Source organism: Ascaphus truei, chromosome 2, assembly GCF_040206685.1.
Source record: "Ascaphus truei isolate aAscTru1 chromosome 2, aAscTru1.hap1, whole genome shotgun sequence".
NCBI classification, from domain to species: Eukaryota; Metazoa; Chordata; class Amphibia; order Anura; family Ascaphidae; genus Ascaphus; species Ascaphus truei.
The window spans coordinates 134,043,431-134,069,380 of NC_134484.1; the positions used below are offsets into that span (position 1 = coordinate 134,043,431).

Genomic DNA, 25,950 nt, shown 5'->3' on the forward strand with positions numbered 1-25,950 from the left:
TTTCTGTCCACAGGTATAGCAGACGACGTCTTTGAGGTCCAGTCGTCTTGGGTAGGTGGGGGAGGATCTCCCCGAAGCCCGCCCTTTCGTTGAGGGCGACTTGGGTGGCGCATCTTCCTCTTTGACAGGGGTCTTGGGCCGACGAGCGGACGCTCCCGGGGTGGCACTGGCCGGAGGATCTTTGGCTTTGGTGCCTGCATGCAGCTTGGTATAGGCCTCATGCCCTTTTACGATTCCCAGAATGTCCATGAAGGTAGGGGGAGGTCCCTCCTTTAGTGAGCACCTGATCATAATCACAATGTGATGCGTGGGGATGGCCCCTCGGAGGAACTGCTTGCGCCGATATTCGTCCATCTCTGAAGATAGGATGAGGCCGCAAGTTCGCAATTTCCACAGGACCAGCTGGATGCGTTGTAGGAAGTCGGACAGGTCTTCCTTCTCCTTCTGTCTGAGAGCGTAATACTTGAACCACAGCTCGCTCTCCTCTTCCTCCTTGCCATAGATCTGGACTAACAAGTCTACCATCTGGTGAGCAGAGAGATCAGGGTCTTGGTCACGCTGTGCACTGACCATGGTGGCCGCTGGGGGTCGTAGACTTTCCAGGATTCTCTGCCGTCTGACCGTTTCAGAGCAGGGCCATTCGTCGATCACCTTGAGGGTGTGCTCCTTCCAAGAATCGATACTCTCTTCGCCTGTGGGGACAGGGACCGTCCCTGAGAACGCCTTCAATTTCCTATAATTTTGGGCTTGAGCGGATGTAGTTATCGCTTCCACTAGCTGTGGGAATGTCACTCCTAACAGGGAGCCGTCATTGTTGGAGCCACTGGCTATCGCTGCTCGCTGCCTGTTAGGGGTTGGGGTAGAACTGTTCACGGACCGGTTAGTAAACGGTGATGTGGCCGGACTGCCGGCCCAACTGGTGGCCCCTTGCCTAGCATCTGAAGAGAAGGTCACTCTGGGTAGGGATATATCTGATCGGATGGGTGTACTGGCGGCCATATCTCTGTCGTCCCAATCCTCATGTCTGGGGAGGGAAGTGACGTGACTGGAAACAGTTCCCGGGTAAATTAGAGGGCATCCGTGCGGCAAAGTCTCTGGTAGATACACTACTCGTGGGCCTCTATCAGGAAGTATAGCTTGTTCAGTGGCTAGCAATAGGGTATTCTCTTGCCGGTCAATGTCATAGTGCTTGCTGATGAGGCGGGCGTCCGCCAGACCAGGTAATGTCCTTACTGCGCTGCAGACAGTAAACATGGAGACATCAGCAGGCACTCCGTCTACGGCGACCACGTGTCGCAGAAGCTCTCCTAGCTTTTCGGCCCAGTCGGCCACTTGTTTGGGCGTGAGCGCAGACATGCTGACTGACAGGGTAATGGTACTACAAAGTGGGGCACCCCAGGACTCTCTCAGCAGCGCCTCCAAATGTAACGGGTATTCCCTATTGTATACCGCCGCTACTACCTGCTGTGCTACCTGTTGGCTCTCAGGAGCCTAAGCCTCCGCTTGGGGAACCTGGGGTACATACATATCATACATCTCTAGGTGCAACGCCTCCACCTGGGAGGGATCCCAACGGAGTGGGAGGAGGCCCTCACAGGAAGCAACCACACAACACGAACGAATATAAAACAGGACTGGCTTTACTGCATGGAAACACATATATCACTCAATAACATCATAACATCATCATGCGCCACGGTGGGCGCTAACCACACTGGGTGTCACGGCGGACACTAACCACACTAGGCGTCACGGCGGACGCTACCACCTCTAGGCGTCACGGCGGACGCTATCACCTCTAGGCGTCACGGCGGACGCTATCACCTCTAGGCGTCACGGCGGACGCTACCACCCACAATGTGACCCCACCCTGTGTCCAGTAACCCCCCACCCAAATGTCTCGTACTCCCAGAGTCAAATACCACTGTGCACATGTGTGTGTGACTGCGCAGCCACTATGTTTGGTGATAGGCCTGGTTGGTGCACGTGAGTTGCAGGTTACCTGCCCGGGCTCCAGCCACGGGTACCGCGATATCAATCCGCACGATCCGACATTGTCCTCCACACCACGTGGGTTGAAAGTCCAGCGCAAACAATGTCTCTCCTGGTGTTAGGGTCTTTGGTGGTGTTCTGAGCCCAGAACCCACCTCGCAGGGCCGCACGGCTTCCGCTCTGTGTCCCTGACTACTTGACCAAATAATGGGGCAGTGTCCCTATCTAGGGCCTGTCCCTAAGCTCCACAAGCTATTAGGTGACTCAGGACCTAACTGGGACCTTGGGGGCTGCTGGCCTATGCAGAGGGTCACTGACCCCTGCATCCACCTCTTACCCCTAGCTGGTCCGGATCCTGAGTGCCTGCGTAGCTGCAAAACCCCGGGAAATGTATCTAACTGGGAGCAGGGGAATCCGGCCTTCTGATTGGCTCCCTGGCGTCAGGTGTCTCTGCCCCAAAGCACCCTGGGGGCTGGCAGTCTATTCTCGCGCATGCGCGAGCTGTCTGAGCCTCCCGCGCTGTGCACTGCCATTGCGCATGCGCAACAGCCCTGTGTATGCGGCGCCCTGCTTCCCGAGCCGCCGGGCCGGTGGCAACGCGATCGCGGCCTTAGCGACGGCCCGATCGCGTCCCCGGCAACCGGCCTGCTCGCCGCTCGCGTCCCTAGCTACCAGGGATCACTATGCTTCCGCTCCAGCCCGATCCACACGCGCGCTCGCAACTGGGAAGGAGGGGGTGAGTGCGCGAGGGGGGGGAACCTGACTACACGCGAGGGGGACCTGGCTACATATGTAATATGCAATGTGCTTACCAGAAACTCCTTAAATATGGGAGTGAGCAAGTGGCCCTATTAGGGCTGAGAAAATCATTTCTCCCACTCACCACAATTCATTTGATCCCTTGTTGGAGCTGGGCTCATTCTGCTTCACATTTATTTCTGGTCATGTACAGTTCAGAGTTGCAGTTTGGAAGAAGAAGTGAAACAGAGCATACTGCAGCTTCTGTGGCTTGTGACCTGGAGTTCTATGGTCCTTTTTAATCCATCAGCGGGATCCTGTATTTTTTTTCAAAGAGTAAGGCCGCGCTTATAGTGCCAGCGACGCGACGTTGCATCAAAACAAATGCATTGCCGCCGTCGCGTGCGCTTATAGTAAGCGCGGTGCGACGTAGCGACGGATTGGTCACGATCGCTGGAAGTCATCTCAATTTGATTTTTCCAGCGACCGCAGCGTGACGTCGCGTCGCCGGCACTATAAGCGCAGCCCTAAGAAACAAAAGCAAATGGAAGAGAATCCCAGATGTGCATTAAAATGGCCAGCACCTGTAGCCAGAAAACATACAGTCCATGTACAGTCCATGCAATATTACAGAAAAAAGGCAGGTTATTTATAAAAAAAGGAAAATGTAGAGGATCTTACATAGTACACTGAAATATTTCCACCAACAATCTGTGAGATCTCTTATGGGAGCAGGAACAGGGGAGAGGTTCTGGGACCTGAGCGCTTAGGTTTGTTGGAAAGCTACATATTGTATTTATCGTGTGAGCAGCAACTTTACCTGTCCAAAATGCTGATTATTGCTGCAGCTTGAACAGAAACCACAATCTCCCCCTCACCAGCAGGATAATCCCTTCTGTGTGGAGCCTTATTGTTTGCAAGTGAATGGACAAAGCTGTTAAAAGAGTAAAGTATTTAGCACATTTTTGCTTTCTCAACCTAGCTGAACACACAGGTATACACTAAATATTTGGGTCTCTGACAAATGTAAGTATTTGTTTTGTTATTAAGATTGATACATTTGACAAGTCACATCAGCTCATGCGTGACTTTTTCCGAAATATGGGATAGAATCACGACGACAGACCTATTGATACATTCCATTATAATGACGACCATGCAACTCCATAATTCCCCTAATACTCCATATGACCAATCTCCTACATGCTGGCCTACACAAGAGTAGTAAAATCAGAGCAAAATACCTTTTTACATTGATGCTAAGAGTGGCATGTTCAAATGATCCATTCCGTAGCACATTGATTGCTACCGTTGCCTGTTTCTTTTGTATATGTAGAATGCTGCTGCTGAATTACCTGGGTGATACTGGACAACAGACCCCTCTGTTGGGAGCTGCAGTCTTCTCAGCTGGCTGGGAAGTTTTTGAATCTGCTGTAGTGCTTGAGAAACCCATTAACTGGATACTTTTCAATTATTATTTAACAACCTGTCTACAGGCGTCAATTATCAGGTGAGCCCCAGGATGTATTTATGTATGTATGTATGTATATCTTTATTTGCATAATGTCCACAGTGTACTCCGTGCTTTACAAAAGAAACAGTACAGGGAATTATAATACAATAAGTGCAGCAAACAAAATCGGACATTAGGGAACTCTCCGGGGAGCTTGAAATCTGAGTGGTATGTTGGGAGACTTACAGAGACAGCAGGTGGATCTTGGCAGTATTACAGAGGAGGGGGCGACAAATTCTAGCCATGGCGGGAATGTGATTGGAGAAAAGAGAGGACTCAAATGTCACACCAAGGCAACGTTCTTTAGCGACAGGATAGATCAAGGGTGGCCATCCTTTTTTTTCGAGTGTGCCAATAAATGGGCACATAGTTTTTGGTGGGCCACTGCCTGACTGCACCCATTCATCCACTCTCCCCCCTCCTCTCATTCACTCTCTATTATCTAGAGATAATACCTAAAGCCAAAAGAGTTGATGAGGACACTAAGTGATAGTGCGTAGAGAGAAAAAAGGAGAGGCCCCAGAACAGAGCCCTGAGATACACCAACAGACAGATCAACAGAAGACGAAGACATGTTAGCAACAGAGACCAGAAATGTGCGATGGCTGAGGTATGATGAGAACAAGGTGATACAAAAAGAAGATGGGGGAGCACAGTTCGTGGTATACCCGATACACTAATAATCAATATAATGAAACACACCTCTATTATGGACGCCTGTCTATGTGGCAGGCTCCATATAGTGGTGGTGTACAGACGATGATGTGTATAGGTGGGTGGGGAAAATATAAATAAATGGAAAACTTACACGGCCTTGTGAAAGTTTTATCACATCAAGGTGTCTTTAGAGTTGTTTTCTTGTTTGCGACGTCTTTTCCTCTGCGTTCGTTGCTGTCCTCCTTGCTTCCTCCAACTTTCGGGGTGTTAATCCTCGTGAAAATGGAAAGGTGGTACAGTTAACACGTGTATATATAGCAGTTGTGATGTGCAGGGGGGGTAATTGGGCAATATAGCAATAAACCACTGCAGTGCAATGGTTTAAACAAGCACTCACACGGGCCGGTGTGAGTGGTTCGTATAAAGGTATCTTTATGTTCCTGATCACAGGGGTGGTTCAGATTGTCAGATGTCCGTAAACAACTGGCAATGATGATATTAATGCAGCCTTTAGGTCAAGGTACATGGGGGTTAAAAAACAATATAGCTTAATACTCACACGGGCCAGTGTGAGTACACACTTATAATGGTTCCTTTCCTCTTCTGGTCTCTCCCTTTGATTCTTCCAGCAAAACTAAATGGAAGGATAGATGCCAACTAGAAGTCTAAAGGATAAGGCTTTATTGAAGGGGTTACAAATGAATAAAAAAGAAACCAAAGGTCTCTAGGGCGAATTAAAAACTGGGGGTGGGTAGGGCATTAGTGATAGGGGATCTCTCCCTCCGCGTCCGGATGGAGAGCTAAAACTAGGCCTCTCGTCCCAAAGTCTAAAAAGTCCCAATCTGGTTTAGTAGAGCAACGCGTTTCGTCATTAGCAGGACTTCCTCAGGCTTATAAACATAAGGATGCGCACGCAACAGCCTATGAACCCTCTTCAAAACTTTGAAAACTTTATTAACCATTTCCAACAAGCTGCACACACCAATGCGTGGGCGATGCGTGCGCAGTTTCCAAGATGGCGGCGCCCCATCGCATGAACAAAGGATCATCAACCACACCGGGAAGAAGATTGGTTTTCAACTGCATAAAAGCACAGCCAGACAGCCGGTCACCACCATTTGAGCCTGAGGAAGTACTGCTAAGGACGAAACGCGTTGCTCTACTAAACCAGATTGGGACTTTTTAGACTTTGGGACGAGAGGCCTAGTTTTAGCTCTCCATCCGGATGCGGAGGGAGAGATCCCCTATCACTAATGCCCTACCCACCCCCAGTTTTTAATTCGCCCTAGAGACCTTTGGTTTCTTTTTTATTCATTTGTAACCCCTTCAATAAAGCCTTATCCTTTAGACTTCTAGTTGGCATCTATCCTTCCATTTAGTTTTGCAGGAAGAATCAAAGGGAGAGACCAGAAGAGGAAAGGAACCATTATAAGTGTGTACTCACACTGGCCCGTGTGAGTATTAAGCTATATTGTTTTTTAACCCCCATGTACCTTGACCTAAAGGCTGCATTAATATCATCATTGCCAGTTGTTTACGGACATCTGACAATCTGAACCACCCCTGTGATCAGGAACATAAAGATACCTTTATACGAACCACTCACACCGGCCCGTGTGAGTGCTTGTTTAAACCATTGCACTGCAGTGGTTTATTGCTATATTGCCCAATTACCCCCCCTGCACATCACAACTGCTATATATACACGTGTTAACTGTACCACCTTTCCATTTTCACGAGGATTAACACCCCGAAAGTTGGAGGAAGCAAGAAGGAGGACAGCAACGAACGCAGAGGAAAAGACGTCGCAAACAAGAAAACAACTCTAAAGACACCTTGTTGTGATAGAACTTACACAAGGCCGTGTAAGTTTTCCATTTATTTATATTTTCCCCACCCACCTATACACATCATCGTCTGTACACCACCACTATATGGAGCCTGCCACATAGACAGGCGTCCATAATAGAGGTGTGTTTCATTATATTGATTATTAGTGTATCGGGTATACCACTAACTGTGCTCCCCCATCTTCTTTTTGTATCACCTTATTCATAAGGATCCTGGATAGATCCTGCTGGGGTTTGAGTCACAGGAGAACAACTCGAAAGATATTGCATCCAGGCTGTATTACCATTCTTTTTATTGACATATCTATACACGCTTCACAGAGATAGCGCCCGGGTATCTTTCCAAATATGATGAGAACAAGGATAGAGTTTGGTTACGGATACCAAGAGAGTATAGAAATGCAGAGGAAGAGAGTGATCAACAGTATCATAGAAGAGAGATCTAGTAGGATAAGTAGAGAAAAAATATTAGCATGGACCTTGCCTTTAAAGTGGCCTGCTAAAGCTTGAGGAAAAGTGAAGGGAACAAGAGCAGTGGGAGGAGAAGGTCAGGGGAGCAAGTCCGATATGGAGAAAAGACTGCATTGATTAGATTTCTGAGTTGATGAGTGAGAAGTAGCGTTATTTGACCTTAGAGAGAGCAGAGTTATAACGGGGGAGGAGAAATTTATAGTGCAGAAAATCAGTGTGATATTTCCTCCATACTGTATGCGTGGGAATTTAGCCAAGGCTGCGAGTTACAGGGATGGGCATGCCGGAGCCGAGAAGGGGCAATATAGTCTAAGAAATTCCAATAACAAGTGGCTTCTACTCCTACTCTTGTAATGCCCCTGCAATGAATTTGCTTCAAAGCTAATAGTTTTAAACTTTTTGTTGAAACCTTCCCAGATCAAATGTACTTTTGTTTGGTCCTAGACCCTGTCTAGCCACAAACCAAAGCAGTATCCTATGGTATATTTAGTGTGTTTTGGGGGAGCAAGCTCTCAGGATTTCATTTGAAATGCTGTAAAATGTGTCCTAAATTAAAGTAGGGATTCCGGTTTTACACTTGCACTTCATCTTTTACTTCCGATAAACAGAAATGAGGCTTCATTTCTCTTTGGAGTTCCCCCTCTTGTAGTAGACCAGCCACAAGTAGGTGACGACGGCAACACAAGGGGGATAAACCCTCCCCCCCTGCACACTCACCCCCCCTTCACACTGCTGATGGATGGATGGATGTCTACATGCATACATACTCTCCACATTTGTCACCATCCCTTTCATCTATTTATTATCTGTTTATTCACGATTCCCTCTGCCATTCCTTCTCTACCTCATCTGCCTTAGATTGTTATCTGGGATTGCACATCTGCCTTAGATTGTTATCTGGGATGGCACATCTGCCTTAGATTGTTATCTGGGATTGCACATCTGCCTTAGATTGTTATCTGGGATTGCACATCTGCCTTAGATTGTTATCTGGGATTGTACATCTACATTAAGCTCAGGGACTCTCTGTAAATCAGTATTGCAGACCTGAGGAAGAGGGACGACACTCGAAAGCTTGTCTTATAGTATCTACTGTTAGTCCAAATAAAAAGGTATCACCTAATACTAAAGTACCCATTTACTCTGCACGAAGAAAAACCCACCATATTGTAATGTCCATTTTTTTCTTTCATTGATAACACTGATGTTTTTTTTTTTTAAATAAAATGAAAACGCCAGAAAACAATAAAAAAAAAAACACCAATTTTACCAAAAAAATACACACTGAAAACCGGAATCCCTAATTATAGGAGAAAAATACAAATAATGCAGAAGTTGTTAAAAGAGTGTTTCCTTAGTAGCTGCTTGATACAGTCACTGAAGTATAGTACAATTGCAGTGTTCGCTCAGTAACAGCCACACGCCTGACTTGTGTAACATGCTCTTCCTGCATCAAAGGGTTTACTGCGGTTTATTGAAGACAAACTCCTCAGTGAAACACTTAGGTATTTCATCATGACCAAGAGGATGGAAGATGTAACAAAGTTACTCTGCACATTATACAGTTTTGATATATTACTAGTAGTATCAAAGTGCATATTGGAATTGCAGTCTAGCAATACTGATTGTAAACATATAAAGCATCTTAATGAGTCAAAACATGGGACATAATTTTTTATTCCACTCCCAATAATATTTTTAATTTGATCCTTTTATTTCTATAGCAGGTTTTAGCACACCTTTAGCACAGGTTTTAACACACCCAAGCAGATCTGTGCAACACTTTCCTGTTTGTGATTTTGTATTACCAATGTTCCCAGCAGTTTGAGCTGCAAACTGTAATAATAGATAATGTTACCTTAGTAATATAAACATATATTGTAGCTGCTGAGTTACACTGACTCAAGCAGCCATTTCGTTAGGCACACAATCAGGATTTTTCCAGACCTATAACAGGAGCACCAAACAATTGCCAGCGTAGGTAAGAATGTAGAATTATATATTGTCACATGCTTTACATATACAAATAAGAAGAAAAAGGGGTAAAGTAGTATTTATGCTTTAATATTACTTTTCTATATTTAACGTACAACTGACAGCGCATCAAACAATACATAAACAATACATGGCTGTCTCACATTTTAATCTGGTCTGTAACTGTTTCATACGGCCATAATATATATTTTCTTTAACTGTGCATGCAATGTCTTGTATATAATGTATACCCTGTTCATTTATGTCTCTGTATTTATAACCATGTATTATTTGTTTTACTCTGTGCCCAGGACATACTTGAAAACGAGAGGTAACTCTCAATGTATTACTTCCTGGTAAAATATTTTATAAATAAATAACATAAATAACATAAATATGATATTACAGGACATCAAACTACCTTATATTGAAGGTGCGGTGCTTAAGTCTCTTCCCTGAATTCATTATCATAAAATTGCCTTCATTATAATACATTTAGTGTTATCTCTGCTGCTTGTTGAAATCATTATATTTCCACGTTCCAGACACCGTCCTGTTTTGGAGAAACTATTTGATATGAATCACATCATGAAGGTATGTTCTTCAATGTTTTTCTGTCTGTGACTGAAGCAAAATTAATCGACTCCCCTTAATTGAATCCTTTAGTCTTTCTGTCAAATGCAGGGTAGATAAAAGCCAGATCAAAGCTGGTTGAATTGATGCACTTAGTATAGAAAACATAGCATATTGGTTTCTAGAAGAACAACTGTATAAATAACCAGACATCCAGTAAGAATGAGTCACACATACAGATGGACACACCCGTACACCACCATGATAAACTTTCCGATGGTTTTTACATATCATTGTCTTATATTTAGAGCTGAGTTTTACAAGTCATATTGGACCGGGAGAACTGTTCATGTATTGCAGACCATTATGTGCCTTGGTTACTAAACGGTGCTATGCCATGACACCTTTCAGCACTGGAAGACAATTTACGGCCTTGACTTGAATAGGCAGCAAGGTGTCTTATAGAATATCAGAGCACCTCATTGTAAATATGGGCTATATCTGCTTTTAAAGTAACAAAACTAGTGGTGATTCCTCCTATCCTTATTTAATGTAGCAGTACGTGCTAACATTTGTGTTTTATACTAGTTGTACATCATTGTGTCTATTGCATCACTTTGCTGAATATGATGGCACCTGATAAATAATAACGAGAAGCATGTGTAAATGTCTTTTATAAATATCAATCCAAATACCAGAGCAACCTGGGCACTAGTGCAAAAAATATTTAATCATACAATGAACAAGACATATTACCAATGTTTCAGTCCTACATGGGACCTTCCTCAGGGCTTATGTTTAAAGTGTCTCTTATATATATCAGCCTAGAATGTGTATGCATAGCTAGTGTTATCTCTGGCTTATGTTCCTGATTTTCTTCTCTCATTTTTGAACTACAGGCTAAATCAATTCGTGAGTTTGATACAAGATTCACCTCAGTGATGTTTGGTTACCCCACAAATGATCACTATTACAAGGATGCTAGCCCATGCCACAGGGTGAAATCAATAGAGATACCAGTGTTATGTTTAAATGCTGTGGATGATGTTTTCTCACCTGGGCATGGTAAGTACATGAATTTTGATCAATAACATAGGTGGGTATTTACTAACCTTGAACAAGAAGTGCACACTCCCAAGAAACCACTGGCACAGTTCCACAAAAGAGTGCTAAGCCCCATATGAATGGGAGCCGAGGCGTGCTAAAGCTTACAATCCTTTTGTGAATCTGAGCCACTGATTGCTTCCATTCTGTGCTGTGTTATGCAATGTAACCTGCACCTGCTGCGTTTCCTAAGCAACTTACAGTAATCTTTTCAGTTCCAAAATAGCCAGCACAAACTAATAACATTTAACATTTTTGTATTAGTAAAAAAAAAAAAATCATTGTGTTAATATTTACTTTACATAAGTTTAAGTGAAGTGAAAAAAAAGTTTTAATTTTGAAAGTACATCAGGATTTAGGGATTATGCGTTCACATGAGTTGCTCTTAATATCAGGCAGTGTTTTTGTATTTGTTACACTCACCATGTCAGTTTTATGCAATCTTCTCAGCAATTTTCTTATCCAGAGGCAGCACATGTAATGGTTCTTGGGGCGTTTACTAATATTATCTTTGGCAGTTCTAAATGTGTTATATATATAGCAGGGTTGCAGACCTGTCTAAAACATGCAAACGAGCATACAGTAATATTTCCATTTGCTATATGCTTTACCGTGGAAGGTTTTTGTCACTTTTTTTACCCACCATAACTTAACTAAGTGTGATGAAACCTATCCCAAGCTTCAAATTGCAAAGCCAGAATAACCAGCCGCACACTGAGACACTATACAGTAGGTTGAAACAGCAGTCTGTGGGTAGGTTTACTGGCTATGCATCTTAACCCAGGCTGTAATATCCACAGTCTTTAGGCACAAAATTATACATTGAGTTCTTATCGGTTAGATGGTGACAGCGTCCCAATAGATTCTGTTCAATCCTTACGGATACTGCAACACATGAAGGGGGCGTCCTCCCCGAACTGGATAACAGGGAGACACGTGCCCCAGCCTCCAGGCTGAAGATAGACTGAAGCAGCAAACCTAGCTGCCCTAAATACCTGTTCCTGGAATTAGGAGAGCAGGCGAGGGGGAACCAGAACCACAGTGAAGTCTGGTATGGTTTTCTTATCCACCAGCCTGTGAATCTGTGGGACGTATCACTTCCATACTATGTCAGCACCTTCTGATATAAAAATTAGACAGAAAGCTGCCTACTATCCGGGGATCTCTCTCGATCTCTCTCTCTCTCTCTCTCTCTCTCTCTCTCTCTCATATATATCTCTTTCTTTCTCTCTCTCTCTTTCTTTCTTTCTCTCTTTCTCTCTTTCTCTCTTTCTCTTTCTTTCTTTCTCTCTCTTTCTTTCTTTCTCTCTCTCTCTTTCTTTCTCTCTCTTTCTTTCTCTCTCTCTCTCTCTCTTATATATATCTCTTTCTTTCTTTCTTTCTCTCTCTATCTTTCTTTCTCTTTCTCTCTTTCTCTTTCTTTCTCTTTCTTTCTTTCTCTCTTTCTCTTTCTTTCTTTCTTTCTTTCTCTTTCTTTCTCTCTTTCTCTTTCTTTCTTTCTCTTTCTTTCTCTCTTTCTTTCTCTTTCTTTCTTTCTCTCTTTCTTTCTTTCTCTCTTTCTTTCTTTCTCTCTTTCTCTTTCTTTCTTTCTTTCTTTCTCTCTTTCTCTTTCTCTTTCTTTCTTTCTCTTTCTTTCTTTATCTCTTTCTTTCTTTCTCTTTCTCTCTTTCTCTCTCTCTCTTTCTTTCTTTCTTTCTTTCTCTCTCTTTCTTTCTCTCTCTTTCTTTCTTTCTTTCTTTCTCTCTCTTTCTTTCTCTCTCTTTCTTTCTTTCTTTCTCTCTCTTTCTTTCTTTCTTTCTCTCTCTCATATATATATGAGAGAAAGAGAGATTACTAGGGTGAAATGAGTTTTTTGGAAATTGGCAAAAATTTTTTTATGGTAATTGTAGGAGACGAGTGAAGAGGTATGACTAGGGAGATATATATTGGGGAAAAATACAGTTTTAAGGGAGCACACACTGTTCCTCTCTGTCAGCATACACCACCAATGTGCTAAAAAGATCCCCTGCCATTTAAACAGGAGGCTTTTCTATCTGACAGATGAGCCAGGTGTTAAGGCCCTGCCACATTCCTCCCCCGTTTTTGGGTAGCTCGGGCTAGCTATGGCTGAGGCCCATCCCTCCACTCTCAATCGAGATGTACCTGCGGAGAGGGAGTGGGTTGGAGGGAAAGAACCACCAGTCATGCTGGGATTGGAGTCCTATCTCCAGGTAACCAGTGTCTCTTCAAGAAGGTGCTTGAAATCAGCACGCTTTAGTCACTCAAGGAGGACTTTTCCCAAGCACAGTCCTTCCATGATGTGCTTAGCTTCCTCACCTCACTCCTTTTTCCAGTTTACCATGTCTTTTAATCGCTTGGCCACAAGTTTTTCCATGCGTCAGGAGATCTTTTCTTTCCTGAGGCTAGGGTGACCACCTGCATCGGGTTCAGTATCAATGATCGTCGGTGGTTCAACCTGGGCGGAGTTTTTATCCACTTTGATTGACTCCTGTGGCATCTCATCTTGACGTATTACTTTTTCCACGCTGACCGATTCTTCAATGTGTGGGGAAATCCTATGTAATGTCTGGCTGGGTATCTCTATTATAGTAGCACTGTTTTGAAGTTCCTTCAGTACCATGAGACCCCGATCTACAGCTTTCTCATCCATCATGCATCATATTGCTTATCCGCAACAAGCATAAACAAGGATAGGGGTGGATGAAGGGGGAAGTTCTTACTGCTCATCTCGGAGCAGTAACAACTTCCCCCTCCTCGCTTACGGGATCCTGCGCATGCTGGAGTTCATCACAGTGAGGATGCTCCCTTTCATCTGGCATCATCTTCCCCTGCTTACCTCAGCAGCAGCTATGCATGCATGCAGGCATCACCTGTGGAACCACAACACTATCCATCTGTGCCTTAAACCGGTGATATATGCTTTAAAGATCTTTTTTCCTGTAAGGGCATTTTTATATTGTCCTTTGTATAAGTAAAAGGTTTTGCACTATTGCATGCCCCTGCTCTTTTCTCTTTTTTTTCTCTCTATATGCTTGGTTGTGACATAAGACCTATATCTGGATTGAATCACACCAGTAGCTTCCTTCCTTTTCCTGTAGCATCTTTGCTGCAAACACTTCTACAGGCTAAGCTCAAAACTAGACATAGACGAGTCCACCGCTCAGCACAGAGTGGATACCCTAATTGGGCTTAGTGGGTGCCCTTATACGATGCACAACCACTAAGGAGTAATATAAGAGGCTATCAATATTATTTATAAAATGTTTTACCAGGAAGTATTACATTGAGAGTAACCTCTCGTTTTCAAGGATGTCCTGGGCACAGAGTTATGATGACAAATACATCGTTACATTAAATGAACAGGGTTATACATAATATTTAAAGACATTTCATGAACAGTTACAGATAAGATCTGATGTAGGCGTATGAAACAGTTACAGACCAATTTAAAATGTGAGGCAGCTTTAGTTTTGAAAGAACTTAGACTGGTGGTGGCTTTGAAAATCTCAGGCAGATTGTTCCAGTTTTGGGGTGCACGGTAAGAGAAGGAGGTGCGGCCGGATACTTTGTTGAACCTCGGGACCGTGAACAGTCTTTTGGAGTCAGATCTCAGATGATAAGTGCTGCGTGTGGTAGGGGCGAGGAGCTTGTTCAGATAGATGGGTAGCTTGCCCAGAAAGTATTTGAAGGCAAGACAGGAAAGATTAACTTTGCACCTAGACTCAAGTGATGGCCAATCTTGTTCTTTGAGCATTTCGCAGTGATGTGTGTTGCATTTACATTGGAGGACAAAGCGGCATATTGAATTGTAGAAGGTGTCTAGTTTGCTAAAGTGAGTTTGGGGTGCTATGCCATATACTATGTCCCCATAGTCTATAATTGGTATTGGCATCTGCTGTACGATACAGTTTCTGACCAGCAGACTTAGGGAGGATTTGTTCCTGTAAAGTACCCCTAGTTTGGCATAGGTTTTAGATGTCAGGGTATCAATGTGCAGCCCAAATGTTAAATGGGAGTCAAACCATATGCCCTGATATTTGAAACTAGTAACAGGGGCTAGGATGGTATTGTTGGTTCAGATCTGAAGCTCCGGCATTGGAAGCTTTAGAAGTTTAGCCTTGGCCCCAAATACCATTGTTACAGTCTTGTCAGTGTTTAAAAACAGTATTTGTTTTGGGAAATCCAGTTTTCAAATCTCAAAAAATCAGATTGAAATATGTGTTCAAGGTCAGAGAGGCGATGGCTGTGTGCATATAGGATTGTGTCACCCGTGTACATGTGTATTACAGCTCCCTTACAAGTTGTAGGAAGATCTTTGATGAAGACTAAAAAGAGTAGGAGCCCCAGGACAGAGCCTAGCGGAACACCGCAGGTGATGCCCAAGGGGATGGAGCTAGAACCACACTCACAGTTTGCACTGCGCCCTGTGATTTTCCAAGCTGGTCCTGTGTTTAATGATAACACAGTAGACTTTTGTTCTAATCTGTTTTATTGTAGCCCTTTGACTGTAGCCCTTTTGATGTGGCCACTGTTATACATATGTAACTGTACTCTCTCATTTAGTTGTAACTAGTTCTAGCAGCAGCTTCAGTTAGACTGTAGTAGTAGTAGTAGTAGTATGTCTTTATTTATATAGCGCCATAAATATACATAGCGCTTCACAGTAGTAATACATGTTGTAATCATATAAATAACAAATAATATAAATAACAGGTCATGGGAATAAGTGCTTCGGACATAAGAGTAACATTAAGGAAGAGGAGTCCCTGCTCTCAGGAGCTTACAATCTAATTGTTAGGTAGGAGAACGTATAGAGACAGTAGGAGGGAATTCTAGTAAGTGCGTCTGCAGGGGGCCAAGCTTTATGTATCATGTGTTCAGGATTATCCACAGTGCTATTCATATGCTTCTTTAAGCAAATGTGTCTTAAGGTGGGTCTTAAAGGTGGATAGAGAGGGTGCTAGTCGGGTATTGAGGGGAAGGGCATTCCAGAGGTGCGGGGCAGTCAGTGAGAAAGGTTTAAGGCGGGAGAGGGCTTTAGATACAAAGGGGGTAGAAAGAAGACATCCTTGAGAAGAACGCAAGAGTCGGGATGGTGCATAGCGAGAAATTAAGGCTGAGATGTAAGGAGGGGCAGAGGAGTGTAAAGCTTTAAAAGTGAGGAGGAGAATTGAGTGTGAGATGCGGGATTTGATCGGAAGCCAGGAGAGGGATTTCAGGAGGGGAGACGCGGAGACAGATTTAGGAAAGAGTAGAGTGATTCTGGCAGCAGCGTTTAGTATAGATTGTAGGGGAGACAGGTGAGAGGCATGGAGGCCGGACAGCAGGAGGTTGCAGTAATCGAGACGGGAGAGAATGAGGGCCTGAGTCAGAGTTTTATCAGACGAGTAACAGAGGAAAGGGCGTATCTTTGTGATATTGCGGAGGATAAAGCGACAAGTTTTAGAAACGTTTTGAATGTGAGAGGAGAATGTGAGAGAGGAATAGAGTGTGACCCCTAGGCAGCGTGCTTGGGCTACTGGGTGAATGATCGTATTTCCAACAGTAATGTGGAAGGAGGTAGTAGGGCCAGGTTTGGGAGGAAGTATAAGGAGCTCTGTTTTTGCCATGTTGAGTTTAAGGCGGAGGAGGGCCATCCAGGATGATATTCCAGAGATACATTCAGAAACTTTGGTCTGTATAGCAGGTGTAAGGTCAGGGGTTGAAAGGTAAATTTGTGTGTCGTCAGCATAGAGGTGATATTTAAACCCAAAAGATGTGATTAGGTCACCTAGAGAGAGTGTGTAAAGAGAGAAGAGAAGAGGTCCCAGAACAGAGCCCTGGGGTACCCCCACAGAGAGATCGATAGAGGAGGAGGAGGTGTTAGCAAAAGAGACACTGAAAGTACGTTGGGAGAGGTAAGAGGAGATCCAGGATAGAGCTTTGTTCCGAATACCAAGAGTATGGAGAATGTGGAGGAGAAGAGGGTGGTCCACTGTGTCAAATGCTGCAGAGAGGTTGAGTAATATGAGCAGAGTGTAATGACCTCTGTCTTTGGCAGCGTGGAGGTCGTCAGTTATTTTAGTGAGGGCTGTTTCAGTAGAGTGAGCAGTGCGGAAGCCAGATTGTAGAGGGTCTAGGACAGAATAGGTGTTGAGAAAGTGTAGCAATCGAGAGAATACAAGACGTTCAAGGAGTTTGGAGGCAAAAGGCAGGAGGGAGACAGGTCGATAGTTAGAAGGACAGGTAGGGTCAAGCTTGCTGTTTTTGAGCAATGGTATCACAGTTGCACTGTAACTGTAAGAGACATGTGCAGAGGTATAACCAGGGGTTAAGGCCCTGTTACAGTAACCTTTATTATTTTCTGGTATATGCTTTCAGGTTTGACGTGCTCAGAGAGTTTCTAGATATTACTGATTCTTTGTTTTCATTCAATTCTGTTTTTCACTATGTCGGTGGGAACTGGTTTGTTTACAGTGGTGGATGGTGGCTGCGCAACCAGGAGCCCCACTCACTGCCCTGAGTTTCGCTGGCTTTTTTCTCAATTCAGTTTGTGTATGTCTATAAATAATGCATGAAACACACATATATATGCACTAAAAATACACACACTTACCAGCACACACACACACACACACACTTACCAACACAGATACACACACACTTACCAACACAGATACACACACACACACTTACCAACACACACACACTTACCAACACAGATACACACACACACACACACTTACCAACACACACACACTTACCAACACACACACTTACCAACACACACACACACTTACCAACACAGATACACACACACTTACCAACACAGACACACTTACCAACACACACACACACACAGTTACAGAGACACACACTTACCAACACAGACACACACACAGAACCGGGAGATGTAGAGAGGAGCAGCTCAGAGCAGGAGTGCTCTGCAGCGCCACCTGCTGCCCAGAAGCTGCAGTGGTTAAGCATCTAGACAGCCCTGCTCTCCTCCTCCCCCCTACTGGCTACCGCTGTTCTGTTCTGCTGTGCATCCGGCATCGTCCTCTGATCTCCCTCTACCCGCCCAAACCGGGAGAACACCGGGACAGCTCATTAAAAACCGGGACTGTCCCCGCTCAACCGAAACGTCTGGTCATTGTAATTATATTGTATATTAACCGGTTAGTTCGAAGCTTTGGGGAGCGCAGATATCACCGTAAAAAAACAAAGAATAAGAAACTTCATAGTGTAATCAGCTTCCCACAACAGAAGTCTCGGATTTCTGCCAAAAGGAAACTCACAATTTTCTAGATGAAAAACAGCATTTCCCACATAATGTGTGGTACACTAAGTGCCGTTATAGGCTTCTCTAGCTAAGGTCTTTGATGTTCTTGGTCACAATGTGATGTGTCCTCGGTGAGAATAAAAATAGCACAATAGTATTTAATACAATGTCACACTTACATAAGTCACAGATGTATAGGCATGTAATAATTATAGTTGAGTGGCCGGTTAGTTTCTCCACTGCCCTGGTTTGCGTCTCTCAGATCTATTCGTCGCGTCACTTCCGGTGCCTTCAGGATCGTGCAGGAGGACGGGCAGCGCTTGTCTTGGAGAATCTCAGTCCCACCTACTACACGTTTTGCTTTACAGCTCCCTCAGGACTCCTGAGGAAGCTGTAAAGCGAAATGCGTAGAGGCGGCGTAGTAGGTGGGACTGAGATTCTCCAAGACAAGCGCTGCCCGTCCTCCTGCACGATCCTGAAGGCACCGGAAGTGAAGCGACCCACCACCGGAAGGGATGCAACGCTCACCGGGAGACCGCCGAATAGACTTCAATTGTGGGAAGCTGATTACACTATGTAGTTTCTTATTCTTTGTTTTTTTATGGTGATATCTGCGCTCCCCAAAGCTTCAAACTATTTCAGCATTATCACCTAGCATATAGTGCATACACTGTGGCAAGGGATTCTGGGAAATAACATGCAAATGAGCACACAGTGTCACCTTTTGCCTGAAATTCATTTTTACATGGAACCCTTATAAGCTAATGCTCACTGTTCACACAGCGTTTAAGCACAGTATATATATATATATATATATATATATATATATATATATAGTATATATATATATACACACACACACAAAATGATGACACTGACCCTAATATAGTCCCAGTGTCAAATGTAGCAGCCCAATAGGCCAATATTAATGCCGCGGCACAGCGTTAGGGCTCCTATTTTAAGATGGCTGGTATTCACGTTGCAGGCCTGGTTTCAGTGAGATATTTGTGAAATGCTTGTATACTACCCAAAGGATACTCAATGTTGTTGGAACGGGTCTCCTGGCCGTCTGTTGTCCAGTTGTGCCTTAAATAGTGCAGCAAGTATCTGGATCTCGCTTGCTGTGTGGCTCTCACACTGTCACTACCTATCTCTGTGTCTCTCAGACTGGCAGTATGTCTCCCTCTGTGTCTCTCAGACTGGCAGTATGTCTCCCTCTGTGTCTCTCAGACTGGCAGTATGTCTCCCTCTGTGTCTCTCAGACTGACAGTATGTCTCCCTCTGTGTCTCTCAGACTGACAGTATGTCTCCCTCTGTGTCTCTCAGACTGGCAGTATGTCTCCCTCTGTGTCTCTCAGACTGGCAGTATGTCTCCCTCTGTGTCTCAGACTGGCAGTATGTCCCTCTGTGTCTCTCAGACTGGCAGTATGTCCCTCTGTGTCTCTCAGACTGGCAGTATGTCTCCCTCTGTGTCTCAGACTGGCAGTATGTCCCCCTGTGTCTCTCAGACTGGCAGTACGTCCCTCTGTGTCTCTCAGACTGGCAGTACGTCCCTCTGTGTCTCTCAGACTGGCAGTATGTCCCTCTGTGTCTCTCAGACTGGCAGTATGTCCCTCTGTGTCTCTCAGACTGGCAGTATGTCCCTCTGTGTCTCTCAGACTGGCAGTATGTCCCTCTGTGTCTCTCAGACTGTCAGTATGTCCCTCTGTGTCTCTCAGACTGGCAGTATGTCCCTCTGTGTCTCTCAGACTGGCAGTATGTCCCTCTGTGTCTCAGACTGGCAGTATGTCTCCCTCTGTGTCTCTCAGACTGGCAGTATGTCCCTCTGTGTCCCCCAGACTGGAAGTATGTCTCCCTCTGTGTCTCTCAGACTGGCAGTATGTCCCTCTGTGTCTCTCAGACTGGCAGTATGTCTCCCTCTGTGTCTCTCAGATTGGCAGTATGTCTCATTCTGTGTCTCTCAGACTGGCAGTATTTCCCTCTGTCTCTCTCAGACTGGACGTATGTCTCCCTCTGTGTCTCTCAGACTGGTAGTATGTCCCTCTGTGTCTCTCAGACTGGCAGTATGTCTCCCTCTGTGTCTCTCAGACTGGAAGTATGTCTCCCTCTGTGTCTCTCAGACTGGTAGTATGTCCCTCTGTGTCTCTCAGACTGGCAGTATGTATCCCTCTGTGTCTCTCAGACTGGCATTATGTCCCTCTGTGTCTCTCAGACTGGCAGTATGTCCCTCTGTGTCCCCCAGACTGGAAGTATGTCTCCCTCTGTGTCTCTCAGACTGGCAGTATGTCCCTCTGTGTCTCTCAGACTGGCAGTATGTCTCCCTCTGTGTCTCTCAGATTGGCAGTATGTCTCATTCTGTGTCTCTCAGACTGGCAGTATTTCCCTCTGTCTCTCTCAGACTGGACGTATGTCTCCCTCTGTGTCTCTCAGACTGGTAGTATGTCCCTCTGTGTCTCTCAGACTGGCAGTATGTCTCCCTCTGTGTCTCTCAGACTGGAAGTATGTCTCCCTCTGTGTCTCTCAGACTGGTAGTATGTCCCTCTGTGTCTCTCAGACTGGCAGTATGTATCCCTCTGTGTCTCTCAGACTGGCATTATGTCCCTCTGTGTCTCTCAGACTGGCAGTATGTCCCTCTGTGTCTCTCAGACTGGCAGTATGTCTCCCTATGGGTCTCTCAGACTGACAGTATGTCCCTCTGTGTCTCTCAGACTGGCAGTATGTCCCTCTGTGTCTCTCAGACTGGCAGTATGTCCCTCTGTGTCTCTCAGACTGGCTGTATGTCTCCCTCTGTGTCTCTCAGACTGGTAGTATGTCCCTCTGTGTCTCTCAGACTGGCAGTATGTCCCTCTGTGTCTCTCAGACTGGCAGTATGTCTCCCTCTGTGTCTCTCAGACTGGCATTATGTCTCCCTCTGTGTCTCTCAGACTGGCAGTATGTCCCTCTGTGTCTCCGACTGGCAGTATGTCTACCTCTGTGTCTCAGACTGGCAGTATGTCTCTCTCTGTGTCTCTCAGACTGGCAGTATGTCTCTCTCTGTGTCTCTCAGACTGGCAGTATGTCCCTCTGTGTCTCTCAGACTGGCAGTATGTCTCCCTCTGTGTCTCTCAGACTGACAGTATGTCCCTCTGTGTCTCTCCGACTGGCAGTATGTTTCCCTCTGTGTCTCTCAGACTGACAGTATGTCTCCCTCTGTGTCTCTCAGACTGGCAGTATGTCCCTCTGTGTCTCTCAGACTGGCAGTATGTCTCCCTCTGTGTCTCTCAGACTGGCAGTATGTCCCTCGGTGTCTCTCAGACTGGCGGTATGTCTCCCTCTGTGTCTCTCAGACTGGCAGTATGTCCCTCTGTGTCTCTCTGACTGACAGTATGTCTCCCTCTGTGTCTCTCAGACTGGCAGTATGTCCCTTTGTGTCTCAGACTGGCAGTATGTCCCTCTGTGTCTCTCAGACTGACAGTATGTCTCCCTCTGTGTCACTCAGACTGGCAGTATGTCCCTCTGTGTCTCTCAGACTGGCAGTATGTCCCTCTGTGTCTCTCAGACTGGCAGTATGTCCCTCTGTGTCTCTCAGACTGGTAGTATGTCCCTCTGTGTCTCTCAGACTGGCAGTATGTCCCTCTGTTTCTCAGACTGGCAGTACGTCCCTCTGTGTCTCTCAGACTGGCAGTACGTCCCTCTGTGTCTCAGACTGGCAGTATGTCCATCTGTGTCTCTCAGACTGGCAGTATGTCCCTCTGTGTCTCTCAGACTGGCAGTATGTCCCTCTGTGTCTCTCAGACTGGCAGTATGTCCCTCTGTGTCTCTCAGACTGGCAGTATGTCCCTCTGTGTCTCTCAGACTGGTAGTATGTCCCTCTGTGTCTCTCAGACTGGCAGTATGTCCCTCTGTGTCTCTCAGACTGGCAGTATGTCCCTCTGTGTCTCTCAGACTGGCAGTACGTCCCTCTGTGTCTCTCAGACTGGCAGTATGTCTCCCTCAGTGTCTCTCAGACTGGCAGTACGTCCCTCTGTGTCTCTCAGACTGGCAGTATGTCCCTCTGTGTCTCAGACTGGCAGTATGTCCCTCTGTGTCTCAGACTGGCAGTATGTCCCTCTGTGTCTCAGACTGGCAGTATGTCCCCCTCTGTGTCTCAGACTGGCAGTATGTCTCCCTCTGTGTCTCAGACTGGCAGTATGTCCCTCTGTGTCTCAGACTGGCAGTATGTCCCTCTGTGTCTCAGACTGGCAGTATGTCCCTCTGTGTCTCTCAGACTGACAGTATGTCTCCCTCTGTGTCTCTCAGACTGGCAGTATGTCCCTCTGTGTCTCTCAGACTGGCAGTATGTCCCTCTGTGTCTCTCAGACTGGCAGTATGTCCCTCTGTGTCTCTCAGACTGGCAGTATGTCCCTCTGTGTCTCAGACTGGCAGTATGTCCCTCTGTGACTCTCAGACTGGCAGTACGTCCCTCTGTGTCTCAGACTGGCAGTATGTCTCCCTCTGTGTCTCAGACTGGCAGTATGTCTCCCTCTGTGTCTCAGACTGGCAGTATGTCCCTCTGTGTCTCAGACTGGCAGTATGTCCCTCTGTGTCTCAGACTGGCAGTATGTCCCTCTGTGTCTCTCAGACTGGCAGTATGTCCCTCTGTGTCTCAGACTGGCAGTATGTCCCTCTGTGTCTCTCAGACTGGCAGTATGTCCCTCTGTGTCTCTCAGACTGGAAGTATGTCCCTCTGTATCTCTCAGACTGGCAGTATGTCCCTCTGTGTCTCTCAGACTGGCAGTATGTCCCTCTGTGTCTCTCAGACTGGCAGTACGTCCCTCTGTGTCTCTCAGACTGGCAGTACGTCCCTCTGTGACTCTCAGACTGGCAGTATGTCTCCCTCTGTGTCTCTCAGACTGGCAGTACGTCACTCTGTGTCTCTCAGACTGGCAGTATGTCCCTCTGTGTCTCTCAGACTGGCAGTATGTCCCTCTGTGTCTCTCAGACTGGCAGTATGTCCCTCTGTGTCTCTCAGACTGGCAGTATGTCCCTCTGTGTCTCCCAGACTGGCAGTATGTCCCTCTGTGTCTCTCAGACTGGCAGTATGTCCCTCTGTGTATCAGACTGGCAGTATGTCTCCCTCTGTGTCTCTCAGACTGGCAGTATGTCCCTCTGTGTCTCTCAGACTGGCAGTATGTCCCTCTGTGTCTCTCAGACTGGCAGTATGTCCCTCTGTGTCTCTCAGACTGGCAGTATGTCCCTCTGTGTCTCTCAGACTGGCAGTATGTCCCTCTGTGTCCCTCAGACTGGAAGTATGTCTCCCTCTGTGTCTCTCAGACTGGCAGTATGTCCCTCTGTGTCTCTCAGACTGGCAGTATGTCTCCCTCTGTGTCTCTCAGACTGGCAGTATGTCTCCCTCTGTGTCTCTCAGACTGGCAGTATGTCCCTCTGTGTCTCTCAGACTGGCAGTATGTCCCTCTGTGTCTCTCAGACTGGCAGTATGTATCCCTCTGTGTCTCTCAGACTGGCAGTATGTCCCTCTGTGTCTCTCAGACTGGCAGTATGTATCCCTCTGTGTCTCTCAGACTGGCAGTATGTCCCTCTGTGTCTCTCAGACTGGCAGTATGTCCCTCTGTGTCTCTCAGACTGGCAGTATGTCCCTCTGTGTCTCTCAGACTGGCAGTATGTCTCCCTCTGTGTCTCTCAGACTGGCAGTATGTCTCCCTCTGTGTCTCTCAGACTGGCAGTATGTCCCTCTGTGTCTCTCAGACTGGCAGTATGTCCCTCTGTGTCTCTCAGACTGGCAGTATGTCCCTCTGTGTCTCTCAGACTGGCAGTTGGTCTCCAGATTCTCTCTGTTTTTCTTCTTATCCAATCCCATATCTCCTGTCGTGTTGCCAGGCAGATCAGGGACAGCGCTTCTTATTCCTTATTGCACCATGTGATAGGTGGAGCAGATTAATGCTGTCTTGTCTACAGTATACATATATTTGTTGCAGGGGCTATATATATGAAACAATATATGAAACAATATATGAAACGTGTCTTTAGAATTCCCAAAGATAATCTTGAATCTATGCACATTCTTTATGAAGAGAGCTTTTAAAATTATTCCTAATGTATTACAGCGTCAACCGTATAACTAACCATAAAATAAGAAAGACAGGCAAGCACATACACCCAGGTACTGATATTTAAATCCACTGCCTTATCTTTCCTGGGTTAATTCATCTCAGAATGGAGGATGTTTATAAATGTAATACAGGTTATTAATAAATGGACTATTGAGTACTGTAAATAGGTTTGGACATTTTCTATTGCACCAAAATGAATGTAACATATAGGTCTTGCTGTACATGATCTTACCAGACCATACATATCTCACCCTCAGAGTTGATTCAGACAAATACATGAGCTGATTGTGAGTTTGAAAGCTCAGTGAAGAGTTCTCACATCATGTAATGGCCGGTTGAAGAGAGGAGAAAAATATGTGATTAAAGAAACAAGTTACTAGCAAAAAAAAAAAAAGCATGAAATAGATGTATTTATTTATTTTTGCATATATAGATGCACATTTTGTAAAGTTTTGATTTTTTTTTTGTTTTTCAGCAATTCCGGTGGAAAGTGCCAAACAAAATCCAAACGTCGCTCTGGTGCTTACAGCCTACGGAGGCCATATTGGTTTTCTTGAGGGAATATGGCCAAGGCAGCAAACTTACATGGACAGAATCTTTAAGCAGTTTGTACAAGCTATTTTCGAGCATGGCAATGAAATCTCTGATATGTAGCTCTTCTGAATGCAGCATTTTTTTACATTTTGTTTTTTTAAAGATCAGCGGTGCACAAAGGCAGGTTTTAATCAAGGAAATATAGCTTATGCACAAGCTAGCCCTTCAGTTGCTGACTCATCATGAAATGAAGCCTGTGCAGCAGAAAGGGGGTTAACAATGACTTGTAACAAGCAGATAAGCCAGCAGACTAGATCCTCTCATCTAGTATTCAAACACCTGCAAAAATATATATACTTGTTTTCATTGAAACTTTGTAGCAAGAACTTAAGTACAGGAATGTGTTAGCATTTTTGTATTTGATTTTTTTTTTATGTTACCAAGAATGACCTTAAAGATAATATAGCTCTGCATATACCGAATTGCACTCAACCAAAACCACGATCTAAACAGACAAACATTCCTCAGGGTATTCATAGAGGCCAATGTCTTTGCCTAGAAATGCAGCATTACCCATTACAATGTGAAGGATTATAGCATATCCAGATTTGTTTGAATGTAATGCATGCTCATGAGGGCATCGTACGCAACAACAAAATACAGGAATGAAGAGTACAAACCTGCATATTAGTCATTCGATGATTCCGACTAAACGCATGAATTGTAGCAGTATTAGACTGGTTCCTATATTAACTTATTATGTGTACCCTGTGAGAATTGCGAGGGATAACCTATTTTTATGTTGTACTAAACCATGTTTCTTTTACATATTTATTTTATAACTGCAGCTGATTTAGAATGTATTCTAAAATATATATTTTTGTTTATTCAGTTAAAATAAACGATGTACATTTTAAACTAACCTGTTGTTGTCAGAAGAAATATATATCTGAGTCTACTCCTATTGATGCTCAATACCTAATGCATTAAGAAGAGAAATATCTCAGCCGCCAAAGCTGTTGAACGGCCGAACATTTTAATGGGGACAAGTTGTAAACTGTTTGGACTCGGACTTATATACCTGTTATTGTGGGGGGGGGGGGGGGAGAGGATTGTGTGGGTATTGGGGGTTGGCCATTATTGGGGGGGGAATTGTGTGGGTATTTTGGGGAGCGATTTGTGGGGATTGTGAGG

The 25,950-nt window shown here is 45.0% G+C and overlaps 1 protein-coding gene across 1 annotated transcript in view; it reads left to right on the forward strand.

Annotated features, from left to right (window-relative positions):
• The window catches only part of ABHD3 (abhydrolase domain containing 3, phospholipase), a 54,552-nt gene extending 28,874 nt beyond the window's left edge, over positions 1-25,678 (forward strand). The window contains exons 6-9 of the mRNA XM_075585199.1: positions 4,067-4,240; positions 9,741-9,789; positions 10,668-10,833; positions 24,698-25,678. Of these exons, the coding sequence (XP_075441314.1) occupies positions 4,067-4,240; positions 9,741-9,789; positions 10,668-10,833; positions 24,698-24,876 (568 nt within the window). The 3' untranslated portion in view covers positions 24,877-25,678. The remainder of the gene's footprint in view (positions 1-4,066; positions 4,241-9,740; positions 9,790-10,667; positions 10,834-24,697) is intronic.
• The last annotated feature ends 272 nt before the right edge of the window (positions 25,679-25,950 follow it).